The sequence below is a fragment of the Hyperolius riggenbachi genome, chromosome 5 (assembly GCF_040937935.1).
Source record: "Hyperolius riggenbachi isolate aHypRig1 chromosome 5, aHypRig1.pri, whole genome shotgun sequence".
In the NCBI taxonomy this organism is placed as follows: Eukaryota; Metazoa; Chordata; class Amphibia; order Anura; family Hyperoliidae; genus Hyperolius; species Hyperolius riggenbachi.
In genome coordinates, this window is record NC_090650.1 from 40,149,710 (window position 1) to 40,169,075 (window position 19,366).

General features: G+C 45.0%; 1 protein-coding gene across 2 annotated transcripts in view; it reads left to right on the forward strand.

Moving 5' to 3' along the window:
• Positions 1–19,366, forward strand: part of DBF4 (DBF4-CDC7 kinase regulatory subunit) — a 50,958-nt gene that overhangs the window by 27,277 nt on the left and 4,315 nt on the right. For both annotated transcript variants that reach the window (XM_068235526.1, XM_068235527.1), the window contains 4 exons: positions 2,944–2,974; positions 3,072–3,117; positions 15,627–15,740; positions 18,119–18,251. In XM_068235526.1, the coding sequence (XP_068091627.1) occupies positions 2,944–2,974; positions 3,072–3,117; positions 15,627–15,740; positions 18,119–18,251 (324 nt within the window). The remainder of the gene's footprint in view (positions 1–2,943; positions 2,975–3,071; positions 3,118–15,626; positions 15,741–18,118; positions 18,252–19,366) is intronic.

Below are 19,366 nucleotides of genomic sequence, written 5' to 3' on the forward strand. Positions count from 1 at the left end.
GCTCAATAAAACGTTTTTACACTGTTTAAACCAGTAATGGAAAGTAAACGGATCTCGCTGGGGCCTCCAATCTTATGTCGGGCGTTTTGTCAATGTTTGTATAACTTGTTTAAAAATAAATATAAAATCAAAAATGTAAATGTAACGCTCCTGGGAAAATAGGAGGAGCTAAAATACAAACATACGCCTAACTGTGTGAGCTTGTTTTCCGAGGTTTTACAGTACTGGTTTAAACATGCAAATAAATGTGGACCAATTTATAAAAATATCAATTTAATATCGAATAAATATTACAATATCAAAACAATATAATATTGCACTTTTGATATAAAACAAAACTCATAAGGTCATTCTTATAATAAGCAATGAGCTGGATAATAATTTCAGTAAAACATCAAAATGTTATTATACTTATTCACCAATACAAAAGGCTTAAACCAATTAGCAGTCAACTCAAATACAGTGCAGAGATATGACTCATCAAATATGGCCGTCGGCCCTGTTACTCAATTTACCACAGGGTCTCTGGAGACAAAATGGATGAATTGAACGACAACAAAATGGCTGTTATCAAAATCAAAATGGCTGCTATCAAAAACAAAATGGTGGCTATCAAAAACAAAATGGTGGCTATCAAAAACAAAATGGTGGCTATCAAAAATCAAAATTGCGCAGTCCAAAATCAAAAATGCGCTATCCCAAAATAAACTGGCTGATGTCAGCTATACCATTCAATATAACAAATTTAGGATGACTCAGTGGATCTGACGACTGGGCGTTGCCCCACAATCGCTATGCAATCAACTATAAGTGACAGGAATTTTCCCTCTGTCTACACTTTAACCTCCGCTGGCCTGTGATACTACACAGAGCAAGCGGGTAAAATACATATAATTTTGGAATAAGATATCTATTGAGTCGTCCTAAATTTGGCTAGGTGTGGCTTGCACATGCTGCGGCAAAGTATCAAAATATCTAGAGGAGGTAGCTTAAAGTATCTAGCGCTTTTATCCAAAACAAGTTATGGCATTCACAGTCAGCGATTCTCGAACTATTGGTTGTGTTAAACGACAGAAAAATATACCCACTGAATGGGTTTTATCAAATATATGGAATGAGTAATTCCTGTGCACTGGAAGAACGCACTCCCTTTGGCTATAAATGACTATAAACTTAAGAAAGACAATCGTCAATAAATCAAAAGTTCAGATATTCGTGCTGTGATAAGCCATATGACTAAAAAGAAAAATCAGAACTGGGTTCAAGTATAGTCACCAAGATGGCCTCTGGGCGTGTTCCTCTTAGGCGTGGCTGTGTTCAGATGGCATGAATCCTCTATGTCCTGGTCTGCTCAGATCTCCTGATGGTCTGATGATCCCCTCATGACTGACCCATCTCTTCTTATTCCCCTCACTACCTATGATCCTGCCCAGGAGATTAAATCTTCCAACCTATCACAAGGCAGTAGGAGTGATCAGTGGGAGTGATCAGTCACTAATCTTTAACCCAAGTGTAATGTTGGATTTCACCCTCTGGAGGTGCTGTTGGCTAACTAATCACCTGATTAATGGGATATGTGGCAAAATTAAAGACATTTTGATTGTGTTTTATTATAGCCCACAGTGAATGAATCAATGTTATAAACATTTCATATCTTATGGATAGCTGATCTGGATGGGATCACTGGTTATTATTTATTATACAGTGACCTTTTCTACCATATTTAAGATAGATTGGATTTGATCCAAAAATCATTGGCATATTTAAAACCACCATGGACTTCCTTATATAAAACATTGTTTTTGTTAGCATGGTTTTATATCTCTAACATTATTGTTTAATATACAACACTGGTAAACATTTACACATTATGACTGGTTTGTCCAGCTATAGGAAAAACAAAGGTAACATATACAATGCCATAACCTTTTAAATATCCCTTCTTAATTATTATGCAATAATACATACATGTGCTGTCTGTTTTCTTAACCTAGATGGGAATTGTAATATAACTTTATGCTTTTTAATATGAACTATTGCTGACAGCATAGTCAATATATTTCCCAAGCTTCGTTTTATCCATTAACTAAGGAACCTGTGTTTCTCAGCTGACACTGTCTACCCTTCACAATGAGGACATCTGGATTTACTTGGATTAAGATGTAGACACTCAACACAAAGGGGTTTGAGCAATTGCACACAAAAACTGGTTCATTTATAAACAAAAGTTAGTGAAGGTTCGTCTGTTTTTCATTGTTACTTAACTTCTTGTTTGGCCATTGTTTGTCCTAGCAAGGTACAACCTGATATCATTATTCCTGCAAGTTGCATAGGATTACCTATTGCAAATATTACAGCAGCTGACTGCCTGTTATTCCCAACTAATCTTTCTAGAGGGCACAGACTGTGCAATTCGGTATTACTTGGCAATATTATAACGCCATTTGAAAATATGCTTTGCCTTTCTCAATGATCAATGTATATATTAACCTATAATCACCCTACATTAAGAAGTCTTTGTCTTCTGTAACCTAAGGAAAGGAAATTATTAGGTCTATGTGTATCTGATCATACACAGTTCAGTTTATCGGAAAAACGATATTCCGCCATATGGAAATCTCGACAGTTTGCGCTTGAAAAAGTCTCTTAACCTCTCAACGCGATGGGACGTTCACCGCTGGGAGCTAAACACAATCGCTGCAATAATCGCGCAGCACTATGTTTGTGCTTGGGGAAAAATCGAAACTTGCTAACTGAAAAAGTGCACCACTCTTTACATGTAAATCACGGTGTGCTAGCGATCGGCAAAACGCCCAGCGATCTGCTTGTTGTGGCTAGTGGAAAAGGGCCCTTAGGCATTGTTTAAGTTAGAACATTTTACTGGTGTCTATTATACCAGGTCCACATTTAACACCTAACATTTTGTTTTCTTGCTTTTTATAGAATAAACCATTTGTATATCGGAAACGAAAAGGTCAGTATCCAGGAATGCAAAATATCAAAACTGTGGGAGGGAACTATCAGCCTGAAATGTTATCAACTAATGAAAATCCCATCTTTTTATTTTTCAGCTCAGAAACTGAGGCGTCCATGTTTAAAGGTGGAAGATGACAAAAGGTGGGTTGGAACAGTGGTGTTCATTCTGGGAATGGTACAACCCTTGAGTTTAGCTTCTAGCATGGAGATCAGACTAGTGTGATGTTATATCTACATACAGCATGATACATCTATTGTACGAATGTCTGCCCAGTGATCTTTGTACAGTCAGGTTTTGGACTAGACAGTCCAAAGAGCTGCACTCGGTTCATTTATCTGCTGGTCCACTTTTCTCTGCGGTGTCCCATCTGATAATACACACCTCAAAACAAACAAATATAGGCAATGATAGTGCAAACAATCAAGGGGGGGGGGGGAGACAACCCTGTTAGTGCGGCCACAAGCAAAAGTTTACTACCACTGCTGTGATAGGTAAGGGGGGGGGGGGGGGGCTACCTCCACCAGCTACCTCCACCAACTCCACTCATCCAATATCATCATAGGTATAAGCTCCCTGCTCACCGTCAGGATTTAGACTGGAGATGTGGCAGACTAGGCTTTATAAATCCTTTCGTGCTTGAATGCAGATGTCATCAGCTTTTAACCCAGGATAACCGCATATATACTAATCCACCTCAAAATACAAGCACAATGCCTCCAATATGTAGAACCATAATTGAATTGACTCTAATAAAAGTAATGCACGTACATTTTAAAACTTAGTAAAATAATGTTGTATGTATGTGTGTGTATATATATATATATATATATATATATATATATATATATATATATATATATACACACACACACACACACACATATACACACCTACACATACGTATGTATGTATGTATGTATGTATGTATATATATGTATGTATATATATGTATGTATATATATATATGTATATATATATATATATATATATATATATATATATATATATATATATATGTGTATATATATATATATATATATATATATACATATATACATACATACATACATACATACATACATACATACATACATACATACATACATACATACATACATACATACATACATACATACATACATACATACATACATACATACATACATACATACACACACATATATACATACATACATACATACATATATATATATATATATATATATATATATATATATATATATATATATATATACATATATATATATATACATATATATATATTGTGAGGGATCAGCTGCAAATGGTGAGTACTCAGCGGGAGATAGCAGCACAGACAGGTGTATTTTCCAAAACAAACAATAGTTTATTGGACAGCAGGCTTCTTAAACAGCAGTCTTTTGGCAGTTTGTAAAGTACAGTTCAAATGAAAACAAAAAGGCCAGTCCAGGCCAGCAGCTTACATTCAGCTTTCAATATCAGGAACACACCAAACTCCATGTGCAGCCTGCACTTTCTCTCCAGAGCAAAAACCAGCTTCCTGGAATCAAACGTGAAGTCTTTCTCAGCAGACTTACAGACCTTGCTGGTCACACCCACTCTCTCTCCTCCTACTCCAGCCTTTCAAAGCTGCTCTGTTAACCCTGTGTGAGCCTTCTCCAGCAGAAGCCCACATACACAGAGCAATCGATCCACCCAGGATCTGGCGACCAGATGCGCCCGCCCACTCTGCATCTGGTCAGCTCCGGACCCAAGTAAGGTTTTTAACCTCTGTCCATGTGACAGACAGCCAAAACCTTTTTATTCCGGAGCTGCTACTGGATGTAGCGTCTGATCCCAGGTGGAATGTACCTCCCATCCAACACAACCTGGGACAAATCGATTACCTCCTGGGTATCGACTTTGTCACATACTCCCCCCCTCTGTTCGATCCCGTGGGATCGGACACAGTCTGCGGCAAGACAGAATGCCCTTGATAGAGCATCTGCATTGCCATGCAGTCTTCCAGCTCTGTGCTCCACAGAAAAATTAAAGGTCTGTAATGCCAGAAACCAGCGCGTTACCCTTGCATTTTTCTCCTTGTTTTGAGACATCCATGTGAGAGGAGCATGGTCGGTAATGAGGCGAAAGCGACGGCCCAAGAGATAGTACCGCAGAGCCTCGAGTGCCCACTTGATGGCCAGACACTCCCGCTCCACGATACTATATCTTTCTTCGGCTGCGGTCAGCCTTCGACTCAGATACACAACTGGGTGCTCCTCTCCATTGACGATTTGGGATAGGACTGCTCCTAACCCCACAGCTGAAGCATCTGTCTGTACCAGAAACTCTTTTTTAAAATCAGGCGTGATCAAGACTGGACCCCTGCACAATGCCTCCTTAAGACCTTGAAAGGCTTCTTCAGCCTCCTGTCCCCATGCACCCATGGAGGAACTTTTCCCTTTTGTGAGGTTTGTAATGGGAGTGGCCAAAGTGGCAAAATTTGGAATGAACCTCCTATAATAGCCCACCAAACCTAAGAAGGTCCTGACCTGCTTTTTCGTGGTAGGCCTAGGCCAGTCCCTTATGGCCTCCACTTTCTGCACTTGGGGCTTAATCAGACCTCTCCCAATTGTGTACCCCAGGTAACGAGCCTCCTCCAACCCTACTGCACACTTCTTGGGGTTCGCTGTCAGCCCCGCCTTTCTAATGGCATCCAGGACCGCCTGGACTTTTGGAAGGTGGCTTTCCCAATCTGTACTGAAGACGACAACGTCGTCCAAATAAGCCGCAGCATACCGCTGATGCGGCCTGAGGATCTTGTCCATCATCCTTTGAAAGGTGGCTGGGGCCCCTTGCAACCCAAACGGCATCCTGACATACTGAAACAGCCCTTGGGGAGTCGAGAAGGCTGTCTTCTCCTTGGCTGATTCAGATAAGGGCACCTGCCAATATCCCCGGGTCAGATCTAAGGTGGTGACATATCTTGCGGGGCCCAGCCTTTCGACTAACTCATCTACCCTTGGCATAGGGTAGGCATCAAATTTTGACACCTCATTCAATTTTCTGAAGTCATTACAGAAACGAATGGATCCGTCAGGCTTCGGAACTAGAACTATGGGGCTATTCCATTCGCTGTTGGACTCCTCAATAACCCCCAGTTCCAGCATTCTTTCTACTTCCCCTGCTATGGCCTGTCTGCGAGCTTCAGGTATTCGATAAGGTTTAAGGCGGACCTGTACATGGGGCTCAGTCACAATATCATGCCTGATGACTTGGGTACAACCCGGAAGTTCCGAGAACACCTCTCGATTCCGTAAGAGGAACTCTCGGACCTCCCGTTTCTGTGAAACAGACAGCGCCTCAGCCACCTGTACCAGCTCTATTCCACCCTTGGTGGATTCTTGAGTAACCTGGGAAGCTGCAAGAGCCACCCTCTCTTTCCAGGGCTTCAGTAAATTCACATGGTAAATCTGTTCCGGCTTCCTCAGGCCAGGTTGGTAAACTCGGTAATTCACCTCCCCTACCTTCTCAATAATCTCATATGGTCCTTGCCACTTAGCCAAAAACTTGCTTTCAACCGTGGGAACCAACACCAGGACCCGATCCCCAGGACTGAAAGCTCGCACCTTTGCTGACTTATTATAAACACGAGACTGCGCCTCCTGGGCATGTTGCAAATGCTCTCTGACTAAAGGCATCACTGCTGCAATCCTATCTTGCATGCCAGACACATGTTCAACAATACTTCTGTAGGGGGTGGCCTCTTGCTCCCAGGTTTCTTTGGCTATATCCAAGATTCCCCGTGGGCATCGCCCATACAACAACTCAAACGGCGAAAAACCTGTGGAAGACTGAGGGACCTCCCGAATTGCAAACATTAAGTAGGGCAAAAGGCAATCCCAATCTTTGCCGTCCTTGTCCACTACTTTCTTTAACATATTTTTTAAGGTTTTGTTGAATCTTTCCACAAGCCCGTCCGTTTGAGGGTGGTACACTGAAGTACGAATCTGATCGATCTTCATCAGTTTACACACTTCTTTCATCAATTTTGACATAAATGGGGTACCCTGGTCTGTCAAAATTTCCTTTGGCAAACCTACTCTGGTGAACATGTGGAACAACTCACGTGCAATCACTTTAGACGACGTATTTCTCAGGGGAACCGCTTCTGGGTAACGAGTGGCATAGTCCACTACCACCAGAATGTATTGGTGACCGCGTGCGGATCGAACCAATGGCCCAACTAGGTCCATGGCTATCCTTTCGAAGGGAACTTCGATAATGGGCAAGGGGACGAGCGGACTTCGAAAATGGGGAGCTGGAGCACATCTTTGGCATTCGGGACAGGATTCACAGTAAGCTTTTACATCTCCATGTACCCCAGGCCAAAAGAATCGCTGTAGGACTCGGTCCCTAGTTTTTTCGGTACCCAAATGTCCCCCCAGGGCATGTTTGTGCGCTAGGTCTAGGACCATTGTGCGATACGACTTAGGCACTACGAGTTGTTCCACAACCTCACCCTGAATTTTACAAACCTGGTACAGCAAGTCTGGTTGTACCGCCAAATGAGGAAATGCTTTCTCAGCCCCGACCACTTGGGGTTCACCGTTCAACACCTTGACATTTTCCCACGCTTTTGCCAGCGTAGGATCCCTTAGCTGGGCCGTCCCAAAGTTATCCCGAGAAACCTCCAGCTCTGGTAGGACCGAGCCCTCAGAGGTCTCTGGGGATAACTCAGAGTCCCCAGCAAACACCTCCAAGGGAGAAAACATTTCATTACCATCAATTTCTGTATTATTTTTAGATTCCAGCTCTCTTGAGCCTCCACAGTTATCCCCTTCCCACAAGTTCCAGAACAGTGGAAAGTCCCTCCCCAGGATGACACTATGTGCCAAGTTCGGGCTCACCACTATTTCCTGAGTGGCAGGTCCACAGTTTGTTTCAATGGTGAGAAGGGCGGTGGGGTATTGTTTAGAGTCCCCATGAACACATTGTACTGTGACCCGACGATTCCCCAGCCAGGCCGGGTCCACTAAACTGGAATGCACCAGGGTCACCAAGCTACCAGAGTCTAAGAGAGCCTGGACAGTTTTTCCAGCAATTTTTACCACCGCCAAATGAGAGTCACAGCTTGCGATATACACAGGTCGTGCAAACAAGGACCTGCGACGAGTGTAATCGCACTCCATGGGTTCAACTGCCTGAGGACAGTTAGCAGCAATATGTCCCCACTCTTTACATTGCCAACATTGTACCGGGGATCGACTTCTTACCATTGTGCCTGGTCGACCTCGGCCTGCAGAGCTTGGCTCACTGACCACACCCCCCACAAAGTCAGCTTTTGTCTTACCAGTTCCCTGGGGTGCTGCCAGTCTCCGGGTAGCTGAGCGCTGTCCAGTGGCCCAAGCCAAAGAGTCCTCTGCAGCCAGATAACGTTCCAGCAGCGCAATGAGTTCATCAGCTGACTGTGGATCTGCATGACTCACCCACCTTCGCAAAGCCGGCGGTAGGGAGCGCAAGAAACGGTCAATGGTAACTCTTTCGACGACCTCCGGAGCTGTTAACTTCTCAGGTTCCAACCACTTCTTTACCAAGTGGATTAGATCGTGCATCTGGGACCTTGGAGAGCATCCGGCTGAATAGGACCACTGGTGAACTCGCTGGGCTCGCACCGCCGGGGTGACACCAAGTCTACGCAGGATCTCCTCCTTCAGCTTGTCGTAGTCTTTAGCATCCTCTAGGGCAAGGTCGAAGTAGGCCTTTTGAGCATCCCCAGTCAGGAATGGCGCTACCAATCCTGCCCATTGCGTTTTAGGCCAGGCTTCCCTCTCCGCTGTCCTCTCAAAGGTATGGAGGAACGCCTCGACGTCATCATGAGGAGTCAGCTTCTGCAAGAAGTGGCTTGCGCGGATGGTGCCTCCACTGCCAGGTACAGGCAGCTGTCCCTCTTGGTTCCGAGCCACCAGTTGTTGCACCAACTCACTCACTGCTTTCCTGTCAGCCTCAGCAGTATGACGATCGGCCTCCGCAGCTGCAGCCAGACTCTCACACAGGGCAACCGCTTGCTGCTGTACTGCCTCTGTATGTTGTTGCAGGGCTGTGTTCGTTTTCCGCTGCTCAGCATTAGCCTGTTGCAAGGCCGCATTCGCCAACACCAGCTGCTTCACCATTTCATCCATGCTGCTGTTCAAATTTTTAACTCTTGCGCCAAACACACTGTCGCTGTAGGCATGCTAAGTTGCCCGCATCCTCCACCAATTGTGAGGGATCAGCTGCAAATGGTGAGTACTCAGCGGGAGATAGCAGCACAGACAGGTGTATTTTCCAAAACAAACAATAGTTTATTGGACAGCAGGCTTCTTAAACAGCAGTCTTTTGGCAGTTTGTAAAGTACAGTTCAAATGAAAACAAAAAGGCCAGTCCAGGCCAGCAGCTTACATTCAGCTTTCAATATCAGGAACACACCAAACTCCATGTGCAGCCTGCACTTTCTCTCCAGAGCAAAAACCAGCTTCCTGGAATCAAACGTGAAGTCTTTCTCAGCAGACTTACAGACCTTGCTGGTCACACCCACTCTCTCTCCTCCTACTCCAGCCTTTCAAAGCTGCTCTGTTAACCCTGTGTGAGCCTTCTCCAGCAGAAGCCCACATACACAGAGCAATCGATCCACCCAGGATCTGGCGACCAGATGCGCCCGCCCACTCTGCATCTGGTCAGCTCCGGACCCAAGTAAGGTTTTTAACCTCTGTCCATGTGACAGACAGCCAAAACCTTTTTATTCCGGAGCTGCTACTGGATGTAGCGTCTGATCCCAGGTGGAATGTACCTCCCATCCAACACAACCTGGGACAAATCGATTACCTCCTGGGTATCGACTTTGTCACTATATATATGTGTGTGTGTGTGTGTGTGTGTGTGTGTGTGTGTGTGTGTGTGTGTGTGTGTGTGTGTGTGTGTGTGTGTGTATATATATATATGTGTATATATATATATATGTGTATATATATATATATATATATATATATATATATATATATATATATATATATATATATATATATATATATATATATATATATATATATATATATATATATATATATATATATATATATATATATATATATATATATATATATATATATATATATATATATATATATATATATATATATATATATATATATATATATATATATGTGTGTATATATATATATATATATATATATATATATATATATGTGTATATATATATATATATATATATATATATATATATATATATATATATATATGTGTATATATATATATATATATGTATGTATGTTCTGAGATAGTATGGCTGACAGCTCCTCTTTAAAACATTAGGGATGGCAGCCTCTGGACACTTAACCTACCTGGCGGTAACCCCGAGCTAGTCTCGGGCTAGCAGCCGGGGGCTCTCTGCAGAGTATAGCATTTTTACTCGCCTCCCAGGGGATCCAGACGTTGGTAGCTGTTCTCCTTCTTGTCCTCTGAGGCTTTAAATCACTCTGGTGAGATCACTGTCCTCAATCTCACTACAGATTTACAGCGCCACCCGAAGCATAGAGGGAAAATTGAAGCACTGGAGCCCAGGTTGCTGAGTGAGTGCTGGGGCTGAGGCTGGCTTTCTGGAGGCATGAGTCTGAAATGTGCAGAAAATACCCTAAAATCCGGAAATAATCATAACGCCAGGAAGGTTAAGGACCACTTTTTTTTTTTTTTAATTATATAGAGGTCCAGGAATACTGTGATTGGCTCATGGTGAACACCCGGTAAAGAGCCAATGAGACTGGCTCCTTACCCATAGTAGGAAGCTCAGCTATCACATGACAGACAAGTCTGCGGCGGTGAGGAGGGATCGGCAGGAGGGAGCCACAGCTGCGGCATAGATTCTATCTACCACGGTTCCGAGACCGTGTTAATCCACACAGTTGCTGTATAGTTGCTAGAGATAGCTCAAACCTCCGGCGAATTTCCGCAAAACTTCGGGTTTGTGCAAACTTTCAAACCAGCCATAGACCTCAATGGGGAGGCGAACTTTGAAAATTACAAACATTTATGCTGGCCACAAAACTGATGAAAAAGATGTTTCAAGGGGTCTAACACCTGGAGGGGGGCATGGTGGAGTGGGATACACGCCCAAAATCCGGATTTGACGCACAGCAGCGTTTTAAGGGCAGAAATCGCATTGCATGCTAAATTGGACGCCTAAAGTGCTTTAAAACCATCTTGCATGTGTATACATCAATCAGGTAGTGTAATTATTGTACTGCTTTACACTGACAGACCAAACTCACTGTGTAACGCACCGCAAACATCGGTTTGTGTAGTGACGGCCGTGCTGGACTGGTGCGCACCATGGCGAGAGTGCAGGCGATGGCGGTTTTCAAGCTCATATGGTCACCGGGCTGAGGTAGCTCAATGACAGAACAGTGACTGTCCAGCTGATCGAATTTGGTCTGTCTGCAATGAAGCAAAGACCTTATCATCTTGGGTGTGCCTCCCCCCCCAAACACTCATATAGCCGGCGGTCATTGCTTCATTGTGATACGCAAGCCCCTTCACCGCGGCAAGGTAATGATCACGAAGGGGAATTGACACATGTACATGCCTTTTTGTTTTGTTGTTGCAGCTGCAGTGCAGCCAGAAAAATTAGTTTTCGGGCAGGCAGTCACACGGTGTGTAGGCAGAGATGCTGTGTGTGGGGACTGACTTAGTCTTCGGGCAGGCCTGACCGTGCTTTGCAGACCACATGGTCAGATGGACCCTTGACCCAACGCTGTGTGCCAGAGATGACTCCACTTTCCTTTCAACATCACGGTACAGTTTGGGTATCACCTGTTTTGAGAAATAATTGCGGCCTGGTATCTTCCACTGCGGTGTGTGACTTTGCTTTTGTGTGCTGCTTTTCCTCAGGTGGTCATCCCATTGCAGTTTGTGCTTTGTCGTCATGTGCCTTTGCGAAGAAGTTGTTCCTACGCGGGTCTTGGTCTTTCCATGGCTCAATTTTTGGTGGGAGAGAGTACAGATGGCATTGCTCTAATCTGAGGCAGACACACAAAAAATTTCCACACCGCTAAGCCCTGTGATGATGGCACTTTGGTGGTGGCGGCCGATTGAGTGTTAAGTGGGGTGCCAGAATCAGAGCAGGGGAGTAAGATATGTCACAGTTCTGTGTGGAAGCTGAGGAAGATGAGGTGTTCTGTGTTAAATAGTCAATTACGTCCTGACAATCTTGGGGGTTGATGGCGCGCGCCTTCTGAACACTGTACTTTGGTCCAGGGCCGCACGAAATCACGACAGCACGACCTCAAACAGACCTGCTGGGGGGCCTGCCTCTGGCTCTGCCTGTTTTGCCCATATTGGGGGGGGGGATGAAGTGAAAGGTATGCAGTGACTTGACTAATACAATGTGCGGTCACGTAGGTGCACTGAACAGGTATGCAGTGACTGGTATTACAAATGTGAAGCTGTCACACACACGGGTACCCTGAACAGGTATGCAGTGACTGGTATTACAAATGTGCAGCTGTCTGTCACACAGGTGCAGTGAAAAGGTAGTAAGAACAACATTCGCTCTCAAAAGAGCTGTTGTGGGGTGCTTTTTAGCAATAAGAATCAGCAAGGAGCAAGCTAAGAAGCCTAACAAGAGCCTAACTAAGCTTTCCCTATGTCTCTGCAGCAACCTTTCCCTTCTCTAATTACTGCAGCCAGACCGAGTGAGGAAATGGCCGACGCAGCTGCCTTACATAAAAGGGAGTGTAGCCTGATTGGCTGCCCTGTGTCTGCTGACTGTGATGTAGAGGGTCAAAGTTGAGCCTAATAATGTCGTATAGGGGGCGGGTTGAACTCGCATATAGTTCGCGGTTCACCGATGTTCACGTGAATCGGTTCACGGTCAAACCATTCGGGCCATCTCTAATAGTTGCACACACTGGACTGGAGGAATATGGGGTGGTGTGTGGACTGTGCACTATCATTGTCTTCAGTTCCCCCTAGTAAAAGCAAGGCCTTACTGATCTTTAGGGTTGTCGCGGTAAACCGGTATCACTGTGGTTTCACATTGCATGATAATCATACCATGCAGATTCTGGAAATACAGTTTTTTTTTATGCTTTCGCCGTCTTCCGCATAATGCCCGCCACCGCGCCGCTATTGCCCAGCTCTGTCTCCCTCCATTAGAAAAGCAAGCTCCCAAAGCTTGCTGACTGGCGCCGGACAGGACGTCATGCCGCGGCTGGAGCGCATATGCAGGGAGCTCCTGGCCGCGGCTGGAACCCACAAGCAGAAAGCTCCCGGCCAGAGACACGGAGCTCACATTACAGCCCTGCAGAGCTTCCTGCTCTAAGGATGAGCGCCGCCTTCTCTCATTCCCGCCCGGCTTGTTTGAAAGTGCGTGCCAGGCAGACACCAGTATGAAAGCCAGCAGCGGTGAGTTTATCAGCTGCAGAGACTGTAAGATGACAGAGCTGCACACAAGGTGGGGAGAGATGAGCTGTTTCTTCTGCGTGTTCCAGTGACAGAATCGGAGAAGCTGAAGCACAGTGGAAGGTCTGCACTAGATTTACTGTAGAAGTGAAAGCGAAGTTCCTGTGTCTGGCTGCCCTGTTGTTGTCCTGCTTTGCTTTTCTACAACCCATATGCTCCTCTCACCCTCCCTCCTTCTACCCCCTTCCCAGTGCTTTAACCCCTGCCCTGCTGAATTGGACCACCCGTGGTGAGACACATCCCTCTCACTCATTCATTCTCCTCTGACTCTCACACATTTTTCAGCATCTGTCCCTCCTACATTCCTCTATCTGCCTTACTCCCCCCCTCTCTCCTTTTCCTCTACCTCCTCTATTTCGTGACACTCTTCCACATTCTTGCATCTCTCTCTGCTATCGCTTATAATGGGTACACACGTTGCGATTTCCCGCTCGATCGGCGTGACCGATCCTGGTCGATCGATTGTTTCCGTCATGTTCGATCGGGTCTCGATTGATACAGCTGTCGGTTTTGCATACTTAAAGAGACTCCGTAACAAAAATTGCATCCTGTTTTTTATCATCCTACAAGTTCCAAAAGCTATTCTAATGTGTTCTGGCTTACTGCAGCACTTTCTGCTATGACAGTCTCTGTAATAAATCAACGTATCTCTCTCTTGTCAGACTTGTCAGGCCTGTGTCTGGAAGGCTGCCAAGTTCTTCAGTGTTGTGGTTCTGCTATGAATTCCCCATTCCAGGCCCCTCTATGCACACTGCCTGTGTATTATTTAGATTAGGGCAGCTTCTCTCTTCTCTCTTATCTTTTACAAGCTGGATAAATCGTCCTCTGAGCTGGCTGGGCTTTCACATACTGAGGAATTACAGACAAGGGCAAAGCTGTTTGCAGGAGAAAAAAGAGCAGCCTGAAACTTCAGTGCATGAGAGATGCAGGGAGAAAGAAACACACAAATGATCTCTTGAGATTCAAAAGGAAGGCTGTATACAGCCTGCTTGTGTATGGATGTATTTTCTATGTGTGGACATACAGTACATCAACCTACTTCCTGTTTTGGTGGCAATTTTGTTTGTTCACAAACACAATTTTTAAAACTGTTTTTAACCACTTTTAATGCGGCGAGGAGCGGCGAAATTGTGACAGAGGGTAATAGGAGATGTCCCCTAACGCACTGGTATGTTTACTTTTGTGCAATTTTAACAATACAGATTCTCTTTAACATGAGCAAATAGACAGCTGTATCAATCGAGACCCGATCGAACATGTCGGAAACAATCGATCAACCAGGCTCGAGCTCGGGATCGAGCGGGAAATCGCAACGTGTGTACCCACTACCCAGCATTACTGTCCCTACCTGCCTTCTCTCACAGACTGCTGTGTATTTCCCTTCCTTCTCTCTCACTTTCCTCTCTCTGACCTGTATTAAGTTTATGATGTATTTATTTTATAGTGCTTCAGTAAAGATTTTATAACATTTATAGTTGTCACTGATTGTCCTCATAGACTATGGTAGGATTCGATTGTAAGCTCCTCTGAGGACAGTCAGTGACATGACTATGTACTCTGTAAAGTGCTGCAGAAGAGGTCAGTGCTATATAAATACATAATAATAATATGGTGGGCATTAGACTATGGTAGGATTAGATTGTGAGCTCCTAATGCCCACCATATTATTATTATGTATTTCTATAGCACTGACCTCTTCTGCAGCACGTTACAGAGTACATAGTCATGTCACTGACTGTCCCCAGAGGAGCTCACTATCTAATCCTACCATAGTCATAGTCTGTGTCTGATCTCTCCCCATGTCACTTGTGACCTGACTGCCACTACGGCAGATAAGTTCATTTTTAAAGAGAACCTGCATTTTTCAGCCACAGATCATGCAGGCTCAGGTTAATTGAAATGAGAATTGTGTAATACCGTATACCGTAATACCGTCATACCGTGGTATTTTTTTTTACTGTTATCATACCGTGGATTTTCATACCGTTGCAACCCTACTGATCTTACTGGCCGGGAACAGCTGAACCCAATGGCTTTGTAAATCATTAAGTGGATCATATGTTAAAAGTTGGGATTTAGCAAATCTTCTGACTCGCACATAGGGGATTTTTTTTTTTTAAGTTTTAACTCTGTGAATTCTTCTCTCTAATTGCAGCCTGTACCAGCCCATTTTCCTGGAGTCTCCACTTTTACGCTCCTTCACGACTTCTCCGTGGTCAAAGGATGCGGAAGCAAATGAAGCTAAGAGAGTAGAAGGAATAAGGAAAAAGTGAGTTAACACACTGTAAAGCACTTCAAAGGCAGACTACGAGCTCCGCTCTAAATCTACTGTCTACCCAGAATTACCAGCCACTTGTTCCTGTATTACTCTTACCTCTGATGTAGACTCCACTGCATCTACCATCGCCCTTCCCCTGGTAACCACACCAATCTGCTAATATGGCATTTGTAAATGGCTGATCAGCATTACAAGTTAGGATTCCCGGCAATATAAATGCACCTTCTATGAACCTCAGTCTCCTTCGGGTCCCCTCCTTTGTGCCGCTGTCACTAAGTTCTGCAGTTTGGAATCCTTGTGGCCTCTTTTTATAGTTTTATTTTTTGCAAATCGGGTCCTGTCTCAATCTACTCGTTCCCCCTGCTGCCCACCATTCAGAAGTGGCACCTCTGGGCCTCCTTGGGAGGCTTCAGAAGCAATTGCGTCCCCATGTGTCTCAGAAGCATGGCCATCCGTACTGTGCATGCATGGAATCTGTACAGGTCTGCTCCTCTTCGGAACGGGGACAGGAGTACTTCCTAATGCTGGGAATACACACTACGTTTTTGAGGCAGATAGATGGTTTCTGACATGTCCGATCTCCCGTTCGATTCTTTTGCCGCTCGATTCTTGAAATGAATGGAAAAAGATAAGAAAAGGGAGCGGAAGATAAGAGAATCGACTGCAGAATCGAGCGGCAATAAATGATCAAACAGAGAATCGAGAGGTAGAAACGAACCGTGTATGCCCAGCATACGTTTTGCCTGAGGAAGGCCAAAGGTGTATTTGACCTGCAGGTCAAATAATTTCATCGGAGGGACAGCACTGGAACGAAGACGTGGGGAGAGGCTTGGGAATGGGTCTCTCTGAGATCCAGAGCCTTCCCTTTCTTAGGTGAGTACCTAAGTTAGTAGCACAAATAAGCAAAGGGAGTGGTATGGGTGGTTTAACTCATTTAGGACCAACAGGCTCTGGCCCTCTAAGGCAGGGGTCCCAACCTGTTCCGGCCCGGGGACCGCGTTCCGACCAAATTTTTCTCCGTCTGGGGGGAGGGGCATAGTGGACAGTGTCGTGTGCAGCGGGTTACGGGCTGGGGTGCAGCGGCATAGCTAGCATACTTGCCCCAGTATAGGGAGTCTAGTTGCCCCAGTATGGCTAGTATAGTTACCCCAGTATGGCTAGTATAGTTACCCCAGTATGGGTAGTATAGTGCCCAGTATACCTAGTATAGTGCCCAGTTTAGCTAGTATAGTGCCCAGTATGGGTTAGGTAGTGCCTCAGTATAGCTAGTATAGTGTCCAGTATGGGTAGGTAGTGCCCCAGTATAGCTAGTATAGTGCCCAGTATGGTTAGGTAGTGCCCCGTATGGTTAGGTAGTGCCCCAGTATAGTGCCCCATTATGGGTAGGTAGTGCCCCAGTATATCTAGTATAGTGCCCAGTTTAGCTAGTATAGTGCCCAGTATAGTTAGGTAGTGCCTCAGTATAGCTAGTATAGTACCCAGTATAGCTAGTATAGTGCCCAGGATAGCTAGTATAGTGCCCAGTATGGTTAGGTAGTGCCCCAGGATAGCTAGTATAGTGCCCAGGATAGCTAGTATAGTGGCCAGTATGGGTAGGTAGTGCCCAGTATAGCTAGTACAGTGCCCAGTATGGGTAGGTAGTGCCCCAGTATAGCTAGTATAGTGCCCCAGTATGGGTAGGTAGTGCCCCAGTATAGCTACCCTGCGCCCCACGGCCGCCGCTGCTGTTACCTTAGCTGGCGGCCGCTTCTCTTATATTCCCCGCTCATGCTTGTGTTATTGTGATTCACAGCAGCGCGCCTCGCGACTGCTGTGATGAGGCAGAAGCAGGAGAGCGGCTTCCTGTAGCGGCGATGTGTATCGCCGTTACCAGGAGAACCGCTCTTCTGCTTCCTGCCTCATCACAGCAGATGCGAGGCGCGCAGCTGTGAATCAAAATAACACAAGCATGAGCGGGGAATATAAGAGAAGAAGCGGCCGCCAGCTAAGGTAACAGCAGCCGGGGGGCAAGAGGATGCCCTCTGATTGGCCCAATAGGCTGTCTGTCAAGTGCTAGGAGTAGTGGAGCTGCGTTATGTTGATAGTGTTCGCTATGCTGCAATTCAGCAGCATAGCGTACGCTGACTGCCTGCTCCCCGATTACGCACGCTATTATGCCAATAGGGCTTGTAAGGTGCAATGACAAGAATTAATGCACGCTTACTTTTACAGCCCTCGTTACACCTGATTACTCTCGCCATTGTGTAGTTTATAAAAACCGCAGCGTACCCGCAGGTCAATTGTGGCTGCTCCAGTTGTGTACACTTGCACTTAGTATGTGATTATAAAGTAGGCTAAACATATCTCTGTAATTTGTGGCTATTTCTAAGGTTAAAAAAGACGTTCCCAGGACAGGACATTGAAAGCCGTGTACAAGAGGTGCTGAAGGAAGACAAGAAGAGGCGGCAGAAGAAGATCAGATACTGTGAATGCTGCCAAAAGAACTACGTGGATCTGGATGCTGTAAGTACAGTGTGGCCTGCAGGCAATGAGATCCATTATGAGCGCGGTTCAATCGTCACCATCTCACCAACGCTTAACCCATTTGTCTGTACAAACTTTATCTTGCATCTCCTGTAAGGGCCCGTTTTCACTTAAAAGCACAAAGTGCTAGAACATAGTGCTGTAAAATCACTGTACACTCTCACGATTCCCAAGCGATCGCTATCAGCGCTTTTTTAAGCACTGTATCACGACGGCTCCAGAATTGCGGGGAAAAATGCTGCAAGCAAAGCATTTTGCGATCGACACTAATCGCAAATCACCCGGATCAGTGGCAATCACGGCAGTAAGATCCCTGTCATTTTACAAGTTTGTATTGCGCAACTGGTATTGTTTAAAGTGTAACTGCCGGGCATAAAATCTAAAATCCATTGTCTATTTATTTTTATCTGGTAAACAAATAAGGATGCTAACCAGGCAATCCAAAACCTTAAACACTAGTGCTTCAGAATCGCCTGCTAATCGCCTAAGTGCGAACAGGACCAGAAAAGAAAACCCATTTGGCCAAGTTTTGTCAAGGTGCTGTGACATCGCCAAACCCAGTCTCCTCCTAGCGTCAATTTGTAGGCGAGCATAGCAAAAGCTGACCTTCGACCCATATCAATCCTTAACCCCTTCTGTTCCTGAAAAGGGCCCCTCATGCCTGGTACACACCATGCAATTTCCTGTCAGATTTTGGGTCGAATTGATGATTTTTCACCAGTCCGATCAGAAAAAGGATTGGACCTGTCAAATTATCGATTTGACCTGAAATCTGAGGGAAAATAGCATGGTGTGTACCAGGCATAAGTCTTTTGGCCAGGCTCCCAGCCATGAATGAAGAGCTCGTACCCTGAGGTTATTCATTGGGGGTACTTTAAAGGGAACAGGGAACTCGAGGTGAGAGGGATATGGAGGCTGATAGGTTTATTTCCTTTTAAACAATGCACATTGCCTGGCTGTCCTGCTGATCCTCTGTCTCTAAAGCCCCATCTACACCTTACAATGTTTTTGTGCGGTTCGATTTGATCCGACATGTCCGATCGGGATTCGATTCATTTTGCCATTTCAGAACAATGGCAAAATGAATCGAATCC